Source organism: Antedon bifida, chromosome 7, assembly GCF_963402885.1.
Source record: "Antedon bifida chromosome 7, ecAntBifi1.1, whole genome shotgun sequence".
Lineage (NCBI taxonomy): Eukaryota > Metazoa > Echinodermata > Crinoidea > Comatulida > Antedonidae > Antedon > Antedon bifida.
Window position 1 is genome coordinate 17463229 of NC_136232.1, and position 18430 is coordinate 17481658.

Genomic DNA, 18430 nt, shown 5'->3' on the forward strand with positions numbered 1-18430 from the left:
TTTAGGGTCGGTCGGGCGTGGCCAACAAAATTTTTTTTTTTTTTTTGGCCTAATACTATTGTACCTGACGAAACTTCCTGTTCACAAAGCACACACGAACGTTCAACACGGTAGTTCATTTTTTATGTATGAACGATGCAGATTAGGGGATTGACCTTGATCTGTGATAACACGCATCCTACGAACATGCGTGTAAATAAGAAGCGTGTTGTATAAACCATAGTCAATAGAAAGTACTTTCTATTGACTATGTATAAACACAGCCAATAACGCTAGTTGGTCATACCCAGTACCGTTTTGATTTTACGATCATTCGGGAAACCACCTCACGATGTCAATTCAAAATAGCGTGTCTTGTATGGCGTTCGCTTAAAGGTTCCGCTCCAAGTTACCTGGGAGATATTCTTACTGTGCGGAATGTTTCTCGCAGTACTCGTTCAAGCACCAGCAATGTTAACCTGACAATCCCACGAACTAAACGAAAGACATTTGCTGACCGTTCGTTTGCCGTAGCAGGACCCAAAATTTGGAACAGATTACCAAGTCACAATAAACACTTAGACGACTATAATCAGTTTAAAAACATTTAAAAGCACTATATTACAATGTTACGATACTAATTGATGTGAAGCGCCGCTGATTATAAATGTTGTATAAATGTGCGCTATACAAGTAATAATAATAATAATAATAATTTCTCAACATAGATCTGTAAAATAAAAAAAATTCAATTATTAATATTAATAATAATAAATATTCATCGACCAAAGTAAAAATAATCTAGATCGCAACATCATTTTATTTATCACGACCAAAATTTAACGCGACTGATTTCGAACGCGACTGATATCATCGTAAAAATCGGAGAGACTCCGGCGAGTTTTCCCCTCCTTGACACAAAATTTTTTATTGAAGTATTCTCGATGTACTAAATATTCAGTACATATACTGTCATGGTTGGGCAAAAAATCTTAATAACCCAGACACAAAAATCAGTTGTTACGCGGGTAACAATAATTATCAACAATATCATTGAGGAGGAAATTAAGCTTAAATGTAAACACCTAAAGGAACTGAGAAAGACGATGAACAAATTGTACCTGGATATTAAGAACATGTGTTCTTCTTTTCGATACATCTGTATACTTAAAACGATAACAGAACTAAGGAGAAAACAAATGGACGGTGAACTGCGTAATCACTCCAAGAAGATCGCACGCCTATTATACAAGGATCGAGACATAGACGAACACATTACCAACTTATCTTCGTACCAGCTTTCCTTCTTCCAAAAACTGGTTCTTAGTCGTGGCTTACAGTTCGCCTTACCACATCAATCACAACGTAGGGAAATTTTAGCCAACTTTGAAAAGGCTTACTGGCGTGTCGAGAAGAAACTAAATAATGAGGATATGAAGGAGCTCATATCAGCAACTTTAAAGTCGATTGCTCTAAACTACATCGAACGCAAGGACCCATCTCCACCTAGGTCCCTGAAAAGAGCATTGGGACAATTGAAGAAAAGGGATGACATTGTCATTACTAAACCTGACAAAGGTTCCGGAGTCGTTATCATGGATAAACATCATTATGACCAACTTCTTAGACAATCGTCTATAAACAACACATCTAAGTTTATACCCGTAAGTAAGACACAACCTAAGTCTAGAGGTAGACCAATTAAGCATTTCCATCCTCTCTTAGAAAAGGAGAAGCAACTATCTAATATTGTTCGTAATATACTACCGAAGGAAGTAGCATCTACACTAACATCACAAGGCTCGAGGTTAGCCCATCTGTATGGTCTTCCCAAGACGCACAAAGAAAATCTATCTATTAGGCCAATACTCTCAGCCACTGGCACTTACAATTTTAAATTAGCACAATGGTTAGATGAGAAGCTAAAACCATTAGCCAGCAACAAATACTCTATACCAGACATTTTTGATTTTGCTAAAGAGTTACGTTCTACTGAAATTGGTTCAGATGATGTTCTGGTCTCTTACGACGTAGTTTCTCTATTCACCAATGTTCCACTTGATGAGACCATTAACATTCTTGTTCATAAGGCCTTTAAAGATGACTGGTTTAACTCTGAACACGGTTTATCTATCGATAAACAAGGTCTTAAGGACCTACTTACAATTGCGACCAAAAATCAACTTTTCCAATATGATGGTGATCTATACGAGCAGGTTGATGGCGTAGCCATGGGTTCACCGCTTGGACCACTGATGGCAAATGTTTTCATGTGTTACATTGAAGATACCTTACAAGCAACAGGGAAAATGCCGCAGTTCTATCGTCGCTACGTTGATGACACAATCGTATTCATGCCAAGCCAGGTTTCAGCACAGAATTTTTTGAACACTTTGAACAATTCACACGATGCCGTTGATTTTACAATGGAAATTGCTAGAGATAACTCAATAAATTTTTTAGGTATGACTATCTCAAAAAACGATATATCTCTTGAAACCAAAGTATATAAGAAATCCACTAATAAAGGCTTATTATTACATTATGATAGCCATGTGGATATCAAACATAAACGTAATCTAATTCACACAATGCTTAATAGGGCCTACAAATTGTCATCTACGCATGACATTTTCCTATCAGAGGTTGATAATGTAACAAAGATTTTTCAAAAGTTGAATTATCCTTTAGATCTTATTAGTAATATTGTTAAGGCTTTCAACCAATCCATTAATACTTGTGTGACTCCTAGTAATACTAATGAAGATATGCTAACTGATGAATCTCCCCAGCCTATTAGGATTGTACTACCGTACAAGGATCAAACTTGTTGTAACACGGTTACTAAACAACTTAGTGCGAAGATTGAAAACGATATTTTACCAGTATTTACTAGTCGTAAGATAGGTGACACCTTAAAACCTAAAGAAATGAAACCCAGAATCATTAATTCACAATGCGTGGTGTACAAATTTCAATGTGGTTTGTGTGATACAAACTATGTCGGTTACACTTGCCGACACCTTTACAAACGCATTAATGAACATAACAAAAGTATTATAGGCGATCACCTAAAACAACATGGCATAACTGGTGATATCTCAGAATACTTTAGAGTCTTATCTAAATGTAACAATAAGTTTGATTGCCTAATTAAGGAGATGTTGTGGATCAAAGAGATAAAACCTACACTCAATAAACAATCGGATTCCATCAAAGCTAAATTGTTTATCTAACTCAGTAGGAGGAGCTAATTACTTAATTAGCCCTCAATTAGCATTTCCTGTCACCAACTTTGGTGCTTAGTGCACATAATTATTATTGTTTTGTATTCACTTGATCTTGAAAATGGTTCTATGATGGTACCGAAACGTCGATCTCTATTTTTGTCATTAAATTTTATATTGAAATTATATAGTAAACGTCTTTTAATTCACAATAATAATAATCCTATTAAATAAATGCTTGTGATAACATCACGTATAAGTTCAATAAAGAACTGAGATTTGAGATGATCAATATGTTATTTAGAATAAATCATTTCAGAAAGTGATTAAAATAATTAGTATTATATGAAATGTTCATTTTGTCAGTTTAATTTGTATAGTCAAAACAAACAAGGTATTGCCATGCAACTCTTCCAGCTTCTGAATTAATTAAACCATGTGGCTATTTTGTTTCGAACACCAATGGCCTCTCTACTACTACTATGGTGTCCAGTATGTTCAAGATCAATTATCTGAAATTTGGACACGCGTCTTGCTCTGCTGTGTCGATAGTTGTAAATTATTTCATTTGTGTGTGTTTTGTGATCATCTTGTGTCATCTTTAACGAGACCGAAAAGAACTTCAAATTGATCTGAAGTCATTCTGAAAAAAAACCCTGTTTTTTCCTTGGCCTAGTTTACTTAGTTAGATCTAGCCTAATGATAAGCCTAGGCCTATTATATCATATGTAGGATTTTAAAAAATAATGGTAACTGCCATGATATGATGATTATAGGCCTAGATTCAAAAATATTTTAAATAATTTGTTTTTAATAATATTAGGCCTAGTATTATAAAAAGCAGCGTGAATTATATGCTGCAGTGGTGAAAGCATAGGCCTATAGGCCTATAGACTATAACACTATATTTAGGCCTATCTATTTATATATACTATAGGCCTAGCCTCTAGGCCCTATATATACCTAAAGTAATGGTAAAATTGTTCTGGTTCTGAGAAAAAGTCGTCACGTATTCATGTCTGGAATTGACCATGGGTCTTTTCTTTTTTTATTGATTATGTTAACCCATTCCGATCTTTTTCTCTTTCTGTTAACGGTTGACAAATAATACAACAGAACTAGATTGTACTCCGAGAGTACAAACCTCCGCCTACTGTAACATTCCCCTTTACATAAAATGTCCCTGGAAAATATATATATATTTTTTATATTTTTTTTTTAGTTCTAAGTGTAAATAGGCTAAATGCACACTACAAACTTGTGAATGAGAGTGGTGTAATGGTTATGTATCCAGCCATTCACAGTTGAGATCGTTGGTTCAAGACCCGTTTTTTTTTTTTTTATTGTTTTTTTTTTGTGGACCTTGAAAAACATAACCTCCTTGGCGGAGGTAACAACATCTTTGTCGTCGCGGTGATCTGCCATTGTAAATGTTTACATCGTTCAACTTCAATGATTTATAATAGTCCGAAAAGCGCCTTCAACCGAAAAAATTCCTATAAAAAAAAATGAAATGGTACAAAAGGCATGGCCGGCGCGCCATACAACGAAAAGGTTTTGTTTGACATGAACATTAAAAAGGGTTCCTTTTTAACATGCTACTTAACTCAAAATATCTGTTATATTTTTATATGATAGTCATTATAGGTAAGTAGCATACCTGCCCCTGAGCTGTAACCCTAGCCTAGGCCTAGTTGACGGGTGTAGGCTACTAGCTAGGCCTAGGGCATACTAGGAGGCCTAGGCCTAGGGCATACTAGGCATAGCCTAGCCTATAGGCTATATAGGCCTCCTGCTGGCTGGCCCTTACTAATGAAGGACCAGGCCTAGCCTAGGCTAGCTAGGGTAGTAGCCTACCACACTAGGTATAGGCCTTAGGCTACTAGCCTAGGTAGTAGGGATGCTAGTCAAGTCGCCCCTTACACTTACAAACTTGTCGCCCCATGGCAAATGGTGTCAGATGAAATCGGTCGCACTTGAAATCGGTCGCGTTTGAAATCGGTCGCGATAAAATCAACTTCGGTATTTTGTATGGCGTGCCGCTAGAGCTATACTTTTGATTATATCGGTCGCGTTTGAAATCGGTCGCGTTTGAAATCGGTCGCACTATTTTGTATGGATCGAGCGGGATGCATGCTAGAGCGGAATATACATTTTTCGTTTATATAGATTTAATTGATATTTTTTAGGAACTAGATTATTTATGTGGATATTTTTTACTTGGTTAATAAATATTTATTATTAATCATTAAATTAATCACAGGTCTCGGAGAAGGACTGTGTCTTTTCAAAATGGCCATTTCTAAACACGTTTAAATATTATATTAGGCATATTATAAGTGAGAGAGTTTGTACGTCTGTTTGTTTGTTTGTTTGTTTGTTCGTTATACAAATTTTTGTTACTGCACGTAATCTTACATATGGGGTATCAAAATGACCGCAATTGTACCGGGAATGTTCTAAGCTATATTTGAACATCATCTACCATCTAGGATCCAAGTTAGGGATCAAAATGTGGTCAAAACCCCCACTTTCGATGTTTGTTCGTTATGCAAATTTCTGTTTCTGCACGTAACCATACATATGGGGTATCAAAATGATGGTGGTTTGTGATGTCATTTTTGCTAGGGCTCGGGTCGAATTGTAAAATTATACTACAAAAGTTTTACAGTATTTGAATTATTGGGGAAATATCGATATAGATACATAATATTTTAATCATTAACCAATATGACACCTATTCATTTACACATTTAGCAAAGTACTTAAACCATATCCGGCTATGTATCGGTCTCTTGGATTGTCTCATTACAGACATCCATTCCTGTGTGAACATATACACGTTCTTTACTGTTACTGTGTTCAACGACATCACCATGCCTCCAAAGAAAAACGCCCATTGTGGGAGAGGGGCGTTGGGAGATACAGTTTGGGAGTTGGGGTTCAGCGGATAGTGGGGATTTTGCTTAGGCTAGGAGTAGTGGAGATAGGGTGTTGGGGTTCAGGGGATAGTGGGGATTTTGCTTAGCCTAGGAATAGTAGGCTATCAAATTGACCAGAATTGTGGATGGAAAATGTTACAGTATTTAATTATTTATGGGAAACGGCTGGGATTTTGGGGTGGGGATGTAGGCCTATCACCATGACCGAAACTGGGAATGTTTTAAACTACATTTGAAAACTGTCACTGAGGGATTATGGGTTGGGAGTGATGGCCAACATAATTTGTACTGGTACCATCTTCAAAACATCACCCGGTTTCTGGAGTGTGTTGGGAGGAGGAGCGAAAATACTGGCGTAATGACGTAGCCTAGGCCTATATGATTGAATTGTACAACGAAAACTTACTAGGCCTACATTTGAACTGTCCAGGGGAGGAGGTAAGGTTTATTGATTGCGGCTGCGATGGTGAGAGGAGAAAGAAGGCAGAAGGGGACCGCAGTATCAACATTATATATTTTAATTATCAGCCAATATGACACCTACTCATTTACACAGTTTACAACGTACTTAAGCCATAGGCCTATCATAGCTATGTATGCCCTCTCAATTTGAAGCTAAAGTTTAATTGAATTTGTCCTTGGGGTGGAGGGACTGGCGTCGGATGTTATGTACTGAGAAGGCTTTAAACTGATTTTGAAACCCGCCCTGGGGCGGGTATAATTGCTAGTAATGTTATATTAGGCATATAATAATTTACCTCTATTTATATGTACTAAATTAATATATTATATAGAGAATATACGTCTGTCGTGTCTTTTATTATGCAAACAATTACGTATGGTTTTAGGATATTAATAAAATATATAGATAACATGCCGTTATAAATCAATCTACCGGCCTACAGTAGGACTATGATGTACAATGATAGATGTGAGAATAATAATGTATGGATAATAAAGGTGGACACGATTCTCAAAGAGGTAATCTGCACTGATATTAAAACATTTAGATTTACGAACGGCGTATGAATGTGAGACACTAGGTGGTTGCACTTACTTAATTAGTACATTAAATGATTATTATAAATGAAGAAATAAAAGATATTCAAATTAAAATCTATAGTATCGCCGACGTATACGTAAATTATATATAAATCATACTGTCAAATTATAGAAAAGGTGCTTTATTCGGAATTATTATGGATAAGCAAGCCTGTGAGCTACAGCGATTTTAATTGCTTTTGCTTATCCTTGCCTTCTTATATTTCCACGTGTCTTGATTTGGTTACCTATGTTTTAAATGTATTTCGATTTTAAAGGCTAAATAAAGAATGAATGAATGAACATGATCTCATAATCGCTTCGAGCATCTATAGCTCATTGGATCGTTTCACAAAAACACGTGCAGGAGGCCTATAGACGTTTCAAATGTATGGTTATTAGTAATAGACGTCATCTTTACCTCGCCATGGACAACGATCGTACATGTTTTGTCCATGATTTGACACACTAACAAGTTCGTGTTTTTTAAAAAGGGGAAACCCGTCAGCAAAATAACGTATTGTTAGAGGAAACAGCTGCACGATCATAGAAGGCGCATCTCCAATATGGCTTATTCGGGGGTTTATTTCAGTAACTCGCCTTTTAAAGATTTGCATATAATAATGAACATTTCCACACCTCCTGCACCAAGTACAATTTTTCTTCTGGGGCCGTTCGTTCCATTCCAGTTATCTTGGCTTTAAGCTGCACTACTGTCCTATCTTTCATCAACGGAGCTATTATCTGAGCCAAACATTCAGGAACATGTCCAACATCTGCACCATTCAACGAACATACCTTGATTGCATTTCTGGCTTTTCTTGTTTTCAGGTTCCAGTTTACATATCATTTCTTCGTTTATTTCGTAATTGTACTGAAAAACATGGTGTCCTTTAATTCTAGATGAAACAATTGCCACTTTGTGGATAGGACTTGGTGTAGCCATTTTCATTTAATGTATTATTTGTTTTTATATTATGCACAAGCTATAAAGCAAAAGTATAAGACCCCAGTAAAAAATGTCTGGGCCTAGACGATACGCGGTACACACAGCGCATAGTGACGTGCCTGCACTGCGTATTTTGTCTATCGTGACAGTAAACAACACGTTGTGTGTGTATTTGCTATTTTTCTTTGCTTTTGCAAAATGGTAAAGACGAGGAAAGTGTATACTCGAGACTATAAGCTTAATGTTTTGCAGTGGCATAGCACTAATGGCAATTGTGTCGCAAAGACTGCAAAAGAATTTAGTATTGATCGTAAGCTGGTGCGAGAGTGCAAAAAGAAAAAGGACGCAATTGCTGCAATTATTTAAAGAACTGTTCGTTCGTTGGCGTGCGAGGAAGAAAGACACCATATGAGACACTTGAGCAAAAGCTTCTTCAAGAGTTCAAAGAAAAGCGGAATAATGGTATTAAAGTGAAACGATGGTGGATAGAGTCTAGAGCTAAGCAAATTGCAGTAGAAGAGGGAGCAGTTGGCTTTAAAACCTCAAATGGATGGTTTATGAATTTCAAGAAGAGGAATAAATTAAGCCAGCGAAGGAAAACGCACCAAGCACAAAAACCACCGACAGCTTTGGGTCCAGCCAATACTTTCTTCCACCAAGCCGTCCGAAGACAATGTTTAATGCGAGACTTCGCAGATAGTGAGATACCGCTAACATGGATCAAACACCACTGCCCTTTATTATGTCTGATGGAAGGACGTATGACGTAGAAGGAAAGAAAGAGATATGGGTGGCGAGTGGCTCATCTGGTCTTGAGAAACGACAGTGTACGGTTCAGTTGACTATATTTGCAGATGGAATCCCTAGGGTACGGCCGATGGTCATATTTAGAGGAATGGGATTAAGAATTTCACAAAAAGTCAGTTAAAATACCGATATTATAGTGAAAACGGATTTTTAATAATAATTATAACTGTCACTAGCAATCCAATAAAATTTAGACTATAATAAATGCTTAAAAATGTACTTCCATTTTCAGAGTCAATGGGACAAGAGAGTCAGGGTGGAATTTCAACCTAAAGCATGGTGTGACAAAGGCATTATGAAGATTTGGATAGATGAAGAGTGGAGAAACCGATTTACCAATCCTGTGACCCCAAATCGTAAGCACATGTTGATCGCAGATGTACATAAAGCACAGCAAACAGACACAGTTAAGGAGCTTTTGGCCGCCAAACACACTGTGTTGGTCAACATACCCTCTGGTTGTACCAGTAGAGTACAGCCCCTCGATGTTGTATTCAACAAGCCATTTAAGAATGCGATAAAAGAGGAGTTTGAAAAACATATCAATGATAACCTCGATGATTATGTGATGGGTAAGATATGCGCAAGCCATAGGTGAATTCTTATAACAAAATGGGTTGGCAATGCCTGGTCCATGATGAACAAAAATCCATCGCTGCAAATTCGGTCGTTCAGAAAGTGTGGGATAAATGTAGCCCTTGATGGTTCTGAAAACAAAGAAGTAAACGTCGAAGGGTTGGTTGGATATGAAATGCCATCATCGACAGACGACACTCTTGAATATTCCATTGTGGATGATGACGACGACGATAGCGAAATGATTGTATTTGACGGTGAATCATAGGACTGTTTTTTTGCTTTTTATATTGTTTTTTAATTGGTATATTAAACATAATTTCATGGTTGAAAAAATGTCTTAAAAGTCATATTATTGTAGTAGAAATTTACAGCATTCATTTCGAAAAGAAGCCCCCTCTACAGTTTGCAAAAGTACTTTCGAAAAGAAGCCCATCTCGAAAAGAAGCCCATCTCGAAAAGAAGCCCATCTCGAAAAGAAGCCCACCCAAGAGCACTAAAAAAAGAAGCCCATGGGCTTCTTTTCGAGGTTTTACGGTATTCACGCAGAAATAATATCAGAATTTTTGGAATACCAGAATCTGACAAAGAAAACACTGATGAATTAGTATGCAAATTAGCAAGCAACAAGCTGGGTGTAAACATTAACTTACACGATATTGACTGTTCTCACCAAACTGATCGGCCTAGGCCAATTATTGTAAAGTTTACATCATATAGAAGTCGAAGAAACGTTTTAACAGTACGCAGGAAATTAAAAGGCTCTGGGATATCTTTTCAAGAGGATCTTACCCTAAAAAGACGCAATCTGCTGGCCGAAGTTAAGCAACATCAGAAAACAAGCAGTGTCTGGTCGATTGATGGTCGTATTTTTGCAACGATCTTGAAGAATGACAGGGAAGTCGTAACTCCCATACTTTCCATTTCTGACATTGACAAATCTTGATTTTAAACTATATTGTCTAAATATATATCTATATCAATGATTTTGTTCATTGTCTTTTCAATAATTCTCTCATTTCGCTTATTCATAGACCGACACGCATCACCGAACATTCCGCTACTTTAATTGATAACATTTTCACATATGATCTTGGATCGTCTGTCAGTGGTATCATTATTAATGATGCTACATATCATCTTCCTGTTTTTTAACATCAGTTCAAAAAAATTGAGTATGCTAGTAATTGATACCAATCTCAAATTTAGAAATACTAGTGAACACAATATCCTTAATTTTCGTAATGATTTATCAAATTGTCTATGGAATGATGTTGTGAGTACACAGGATGCAAATATGGCATATGACACATTTATTAATAACTTTACCACCATTTATAATAAACACTTTCCCTTAGTTGAACCATCCAAAGCTAAAGTTAAACGTAAACCATGGATGACCGATGGACTTTTAACCTCGATTTCGTAAAAACAGAAATTTTATTCAAAAAGTCTACGCCATCTAGTAGTAGTAGTAGTAGTAGTTTTTAAAATATCTTATGTTCTAATGTTTATGTTAATTTTAAATTGATTTTATTATAGGCCTATTTCTAGTTTTATAGTAATAGTGTATTTATTAACTAAATTAAAATTTAAAAAAAAAGAAAAACTGAACTTAAAAAACCTGTATGCCAGAATCCTTGGATTCAGTTTAAATATATTTTAAAAGAAATGAATACACTAGGCATGTTGTAACTTCCATCCATATTTGTATTTTAAACTGTACAGTATTATATCATGTACAAAATGAAGTGTAGATTTTTATGGTTTTTGTATGCATATAATCAAAACACTATATGTATAAAGGTTAAAAGAGTAAAAATCAGAAAATAACGAAAAAAGTAGAAAACGGAAATTTAATGTATGAAAATGAAATGTGAACGAAATATGTATGAAATATTGAATGAATAAAGGTGGTGGTTAACCACAAAAGAGAAAAAAAACCAAATAAACGAAATAAATTAAATAACCTGTTAAAAACTGCTAAATCTGATTACTTTAGTAAAACTTTTACTACATCAAGGCCACCTGGCATGTCATCAATTCTCTTCTTAAGTCAAATAAAAATGCACCTGCCAATATCGAAATTCTAGTTGATGGGAAATTAATCAAAAGAACCTTTAACAGTAGCAAATCTATTTAACGACCACTTTACAAATATTGGACCCAAGCTTGCTGGAAAAATAAACAATGACTCTAAGAAAACTTTCGTCACTTCTTACATCCCCCTATTCATAACTCAATTTTTCTTTCACCTGTAGTCGAACAAAAAGTGTACAAAATTTGTGAGTCGCGTTTCTCTAAAACGTGTAAACAGAACCTTCGTAACTTTGTCAACATATAGACATTTATGTGAAGTTGTGCACCTCCTATTTTTGAAAAGCGTCAGAGTTGCGCAAAGTGACTTGCGTGCGATTTTATGAATTTAAATGATTGATCATAGATTAAAAACCAAAAGTAATTTTGTATTGAGACTTGGTGAAAATTGAATTCATATCAAGAGTCAACTTTCTGTGGATTAAAAATGGCATGTTTCACAGAAAGGTACCCGCGCACGCGCGTTTCAAATTTAGGAATGCGAAAAATCAATTTCTATCAACTTTCTATGCGTTTCATGTCATTTTGAATATTCCCACACGTGCAAAATTTTTTACGAGCGCAGTGCGCACGCAGCAATTAACAATTTTTTTCCGTGTGATTTATATTTTTCCAGCCTTTTCTAGTAACTTTACCAACTTTTAAACAATTTTGACTTAAAATTACGTCATACGAGCACGTTGAATTGGACAATTTGCGCACGTTTTTGATGAAAAGGTGTAAAAATTCGTCCAAATTATGCCTTTTTTTAAACAGTCATAGTTTTAAACTACATGATGAAACATGAAACAGCCCAAAGTGAAACAAATTGCAACAAAATGCAAACAGAGATAGAGGACAACTGTAATTTTTCTCCCTTATTTGCATATTTTATTTAAATTGTACTACTAATTTGCATACTTTCGAGGTGTGTGACAAAGGTGTGATTTTGGGAATTACAAAGTGGTTCTATGCTGGCTATTAGGAACCTATGTCTGGATTATTTGAGGGCAAAATAAAGTTTCTACAGACATTTTAGTCACATTGTGTATGCAAACATTGAGAAATGGGGTCGAAGGTCAAATATTGTACTTCCGGTCATTTTTTCGTAAAATGTTTCATTAGAGTAAATATAAATATTATACATTTTGAATAAATCAGTGACAAAATCAACTCTCTCTGACTAGTAGTTTTTGAGATATGGTAACCCTCTAATTTCACCCTAATTTGCATATTTAAGCTACGAATTTGCATATCATCGGGATGAGTGCCAGAGGTGTGATGCTCAAATTTTTATCTCATCATATGTGACCATTTAAAAAAGAAAAATCTCTGTTTGCAATTTGTTTCACTCAAAATGATAGATTGCCTAGAGCCTACCAGTTTATGTGCCTAGTATAAAAAATGTAAAACTTTAAGACTTTGATCAATATTAAAATATAATATTAGGCATAGGTATCAACACAAAGATGAACAAAAATCAAGCAATTTAATTCATTCAATTCAAAGCCTGGCTTACACTACATTGGTTAAATCAATTATTATCGATTATAACATCGATGTACTGTGACCTGAAACTACGTACTACACGGCTTGGCTTCCTCTTTTTATTCCTACACGTTCTGTGTTATTTTGTGTTCAAATTGCTCAAGAATATCAAGTGCGTAATTTTACAAACTATTTTAACGTTTAGGAGCGACTTTGAGATAGGGCAAAATTATGTTGGAGTGACTTTGCGATGGGGCGACTTTATGATGGGTCGACTGTGTCGGGGCGACTTTGTTTTGGGACTACTTTGTGAGGGGCGACTTGACTAGCATCCGGCCCTAGATAGGCTAGGCCCTAGGCCTAGTAGTAGCCCCTCTAGTCTGGTTGACAGGCGATTGGAACCACTGACGATTGGGTAAAAAATGGAATGCCGCGGTTACCTACAACAGTATTTATGTGTTGCTATGAACTATAATATTAGTAGTGTTACTTCAATGCAAGTTGCGAGTCGGGAGTTGCGAGTTAGAATCTGTGAGTTGCAAGTCGGAAACTGCCAGTTGGGAACCGCGAGTTGCGAGTCGAGAAATGCGAGTTGCGAGTCGGAAAATGCAAGTTTCGGGTTGGAAAATGCGAGTCGGAAAATGCGAGCTGAGTACATTGTAAACATCCATATGGAGCATATACTCCAGATGTAAGTTTTTTTTAAAAAGTTGATTATAGTATTACAATTGTTTTTGTTGCGAACTAACAATTAAAATAAAAGGCATATTATGTTAAACAAATTAATATAAAACATTCATTAGAATCATAAGGCGTATATTGAAATGAAGCTTTAAAAAACTCACTTATTTTGTTTTTACGATCGTTTGAGGTACAGTAGGAAACATTAAAATATCAATCTGTGCGCAATACGTGTTGGGATTTAGCGTGCCGCTTAAATTATTAAAATCGACTTTATTTTTTTACCAATTAAAGACGAAAAGTTATCACGGTAGGACCTTACAGTATTTGTTTTGTTATATTATATAGCCAACAACAAATAGAATATCTACTGGGTCGGGTAGCTAGGCCTCCTTTATGTAATAAGCCTGCCTACAGTTAGGCACCTTACCTTGCGAAGAATAATATACAGATAATTACTAATTAATGATTCCTTGGCAATAAAATATTCACTTAGACCTAGGTCGTTTAAATAACAACAGAGGAATTTCAATCAGAAGCCTACATTAATAATAATATTATTATCAGGTAGGCCTAGGCCGAATAAATAATAATTCGTCTTCTTCGAGCCGAATCACTGGATGTTCAGCACGCCGCGCGTACCAGGTTACTACCGTGTGTATTGACCAATCACAAACGGTCTTTCGTCACATCTATAGAGGGTGAATAACAAATGAGTTCGCTATGTATGCATATAGTTTAAATAGTTCAGTTGATTATTTTCTTCAAGCAAGTTACGTGGCGCAGCGGGTAAAACATTGTCTTGTGATGATGTGGACTAATCTTCATGAGTCTCAGTAGATGACTTTTGTTTATTTATCGCCAAACGCGAGTGTTGCCACACTAAAATTACACAGTCAATATCATCATACTTAATAAGAATTTACGCGATTTTATATGTTTATGACAGGGACACGATAATCGTACTCAAGGAAATATATGATTTACGATCATCGCAGCAGTAGTCATATGTGATGTTTCAACCAATCACAATATAATATCACAGTTTACAGTTTCAGTTTTGCCAAGTAATGCAAACAGGTTTCAGAATCAGACACATTTTGAATGCACATATTTTTATTTCATAGGTTCCAGCTCACTTGTAAATGTATTAACATATTCAATGTTCAGCAATGACCAGATTGAGGATATAGAAAAAATAGTTTCAGGTGATGCTTGTAAAGAAAAACTTGAAAACTATGCAGTTACTTCATCACAATTTATGGAATGTGCAGTCAAGCATGCTAAACCATTAAACTTTTGTGAAAGATGTGTTTCCAAATATATGCTAGTTTTAAAAGCTTACAACAAAATTAATGTAAGTTTTATATTAATCAATAAATTTAATTTACATTGTCATTGGGGCACTTAAATTAATGAACATATAATAAAACAACTCCAATAAAGAGATAGATAGAGACACATTTTGAGAATACAAAATTTTGATCTATTTGATCATTCTCATGAAACTAATGAGCATTGCACATATTATTTCACTACAGTTACAGTAAAAGTGTCACCAAAAGCATTACATGAAAATATTTAAATTAACCAATGATGTTAAATAGAGACTTTATGTTTTTAACAAAGACAAGTTTTTTGTTTCTGATGAGCACGACTCATCTTTTGCCAGATGCAGTATTTACAAATTATAGAATTGACCAAAATGGGTGCTTGGTATGTTCATGGAGAAATAAGTTAACTTATTTCTCCATGGTATGTTTTAGCCATCATTGGGTTAAAAGATTTTATTTTTACTTTACCTGAAATTTGTTTTTTTTTTAGAATGAAACCAAATGCAGTAGTCATTTACTGAGATCTGATTATTTACAAGTAATAAGTACAACTAATCAATTCCTAAAAGACCTATGGAATACTGGTCATTGCAATAGTAAGTACAGTATTTTACACTGGTTTACTGCAATGATCTCTCTTCTTTTGTATATTGTCGAATTTGTGTGGAAAATAACCAATTATATTTCGTCATCAGTTAGTCATTACGTCATTGTACGAGGCAATAACTGTCATATTTTCAGTAAAATTGTTAAAGATGTATTGTCCCCCTAAAGAAATAATTCTTAACTTGTTTGTTGTTGAATATGCCATTTTAATGTCACCTAATAGTTATCCACTTTGTCCAAAAATTGGATCGAAAAAAAATTTGTTTACCTAAAAAACTGTAATTTAAAGCAAAAAATAGTCAAATTGGCAATGGGTTTTTGGTTGAATTGAACCATTATTTTGTCATTTTGTAAGTGAAAACATTAATGTTTTCTGTTTTTTTATTTGAAAGTGATAACTTGATTAAAACTACAAAATCTATTCAAAGTCTGATTTTATTAATATTCTTTTTTTTTTTTTGGGGCGGGTGGTGGGGACAATAAATCTTTAACTGATCATTCTAGATAAGTATACACTTTATAGATATATAATATTGTCATTTAGTTTTTTTAAAATGGGTAAAATAATGGAAAATCATAACACTAATTTTCTCGCCGAATGGCGAAGAGTAGCCTGCTGCGAACATTGCTGCTTGTCTTATCTCTCGTACACCTAAATTTCAACATCAAATCAACTTGCAGTCTGCCATTGCCAACAATGTTTCAACTTTAATGTTCTTTTACTGTATTTGTTTTCATATCTACTGTATTCGTTTTCATATCTACTGTATTCATAAAATGATAAACACATTTCTGAACTACATAAATTCAACTTTGTGCTGTAACTCATGCACTGTGATCAACATCAGACAGATAAAGTCATGCAGTGGCCGATCATTTACAGTTTCTGCACCAGAGGTGTAGAACTTGTTACTATCTTTTTTTTTGTGATTCAACATCTGTTGCTATTTTGACCCTTTTATTTTTGTCCGTTTAGTCATTGATTTTCAAGTTTGCCTGTTTCTATAGCTTTACTAGAGTAACTGACCTCATTTCTTTAGTTCAAGATTCATTCAAGATAAGTTTATTGTCAAAATAGAATAATTTGAAATGTGTCTTCCGGCAACAATAACAGTAAATATGACATTTAAAAATTAAGTAGCATATGTCAGCATAATGTTAAAAAAGTAATGTGTAGTCAATTTTAGTTGAAAAAATTCATACTGAATTATTATTTTGTAGATTGTTTTGAATTTTCCAATTGTAATGACACATATACGTTGAATAAGCAGACAGCTCAATTCTTCAAACTCTTCAATCAAACAATGGATTGTTTTCAAAATTTTTCAATAGTAAGTATTTTATAATTATGAATTTTATAGTTTGAAATTGCAGTTAATATTAATTCTGAGAAAGGCATGCAAAATGTAAAACGTATACATACCCTGGGCTGAAATTTTCCGGGGAGTGTAATGTCCTTTTACAACCTCAAGGCTCAAGTTTTCTCAAGACATTATTCAAATGAAAACCATCATCTATACTTGAGCAAGCTCTATTAATAATATAAATTTAGTAACATCTGGGTATACCACTTTGAGACTTTTTGGTAGAAAATATCTAAATAATAACAAGTTTTTATATTTTTCTTCTTTATGGTATTATTGGTTCAGAGCAGAAATAATGTATGATTTTGTTTTATAGTTTTACTGTATTTTGTTGATAGGCTGACCTCGCTCCATCAAGTCCTAGTAACAGATCAATATCAGCACTATGCATTGAATGCAAACACTCTTACAAGCAAATGTTTAAAGTGTACAAAAATATCCGATCGGTAATTGGTGAAACTGAAATGTGTGTCGATGTAATGGAAAAGGTAGGCAACTTGTATATTTTATTACAGTAGATATATTTTTATCATCAGTGAAAAAAAAAACTTATACAGTAGATGCATACAAGATTCAGTTATTGTTCAAAATTTAATTGTTCCACTACCTATCTTATTTGTTTTGTTTTTTTTCTTCAGATGAACACTACACAGAGAATAATGAGTTCTGACTACCATTGCAATATCCATGATAAGAATACAGAGGTTGTTATGGGAATATCAGTTTTTTTCTGTGTTCTACCGGTTATATTCTACCTTCTTATAAGATGGTATGGTGGCAAGCACAATCAAAACTCATTTTATAGTGAGTTATTAAGAATATGTAAATGATAATGTATATCTATCTATATAAAATAGTTTTGTTGTATTATTGGAGCATGCTGTAAGTGTTTCATATCAACAAAAACTAAACCACTAAGCATATAAATGTTATATTGTACAGTAAATCAAATAACAAATTTAATTCTAGTGGAGGGATGCAAAAATGGTTTTGATGATTTGTTTCCAGTATTAAAGAATAGTATACAAATAAGTAATGTTTATTAGTAAAATGGTACAAATAATTTCATAAAGTGAAAGGTATTTTATTTTTTTTTCATTTTTCACCGAATGAAATTATTTGTACCATTGAAGAATATAAAACATTCATTATTTGTTTTATTTTAATGAGAGTCTAGGCCAACCCCTAAACCATTCGAAAAAGCAGCCCTCAAATTTTGGATGAGGAGTTGAACGATTGTAGATGGCGCACACTACAGGTTGATCTAACAAGCCGTTCCGCAACCTATGGGTCGTTACCCTATGTTTGGGTCGCGAGAAAAAAATTGATGGGTCGTGAAATTGTTTCCGATCTGAAACTT

At 34.6% G+C, this 18430-nt stretch overlaps 2 protein-coding genes across 3 annotated transcripts in view; both read left to right on the plus strand.

Moving 5' to 3' along the window:
- The first annotated feature begins 1115 nt into the window (after positions 1-1115).
- On the plus strand, positions 1116-3215 carry LOC144848953 (uncharacterized). Its single transcript, XM_078705905.1, has one exon. It carries the CDS (start codon positions 1116-1118, stop codon positions 3213-3215), a length of 2100 nt encoding a protein of 699 aa, XP_078562031.1.
- Positions 3216-4753: 1538 nt separating this feature from the next.
- The window catches only part of LOC144848637 (osteopetrosis-associated transmembrane protein 1-like), a 31152-nt gene continuing 17475 nt past the window's right edge, over positions 4754-18430 (plus strand). For both annotated transcript variants that reach the window (XM_078705458.1, XM_078705459.1), the window contains exons 1-6: positions 4754-4853; positions 14894-15123; positions 15591-15696; positions 16928-17037; positions 17409-17558; positions 17709-17874. In XM_078705458.1, coding sequence (XP_078561584.1) covers positions 4802-4853; positions 14894-15123; positions 15591-15696; positions 16928-17037; positions 17409-17558; positions 17709-17874 — 814 coding nt within the window. In that variant the 5' untranslated portion in view covers positions 4754-4801. The remainder of the gene's footprint in view (positions 4854-14893; positions 15124-15590; positions 15697-16927; positions 17038-17408; positions 17559-17708; positions 17875-18430) is intronic.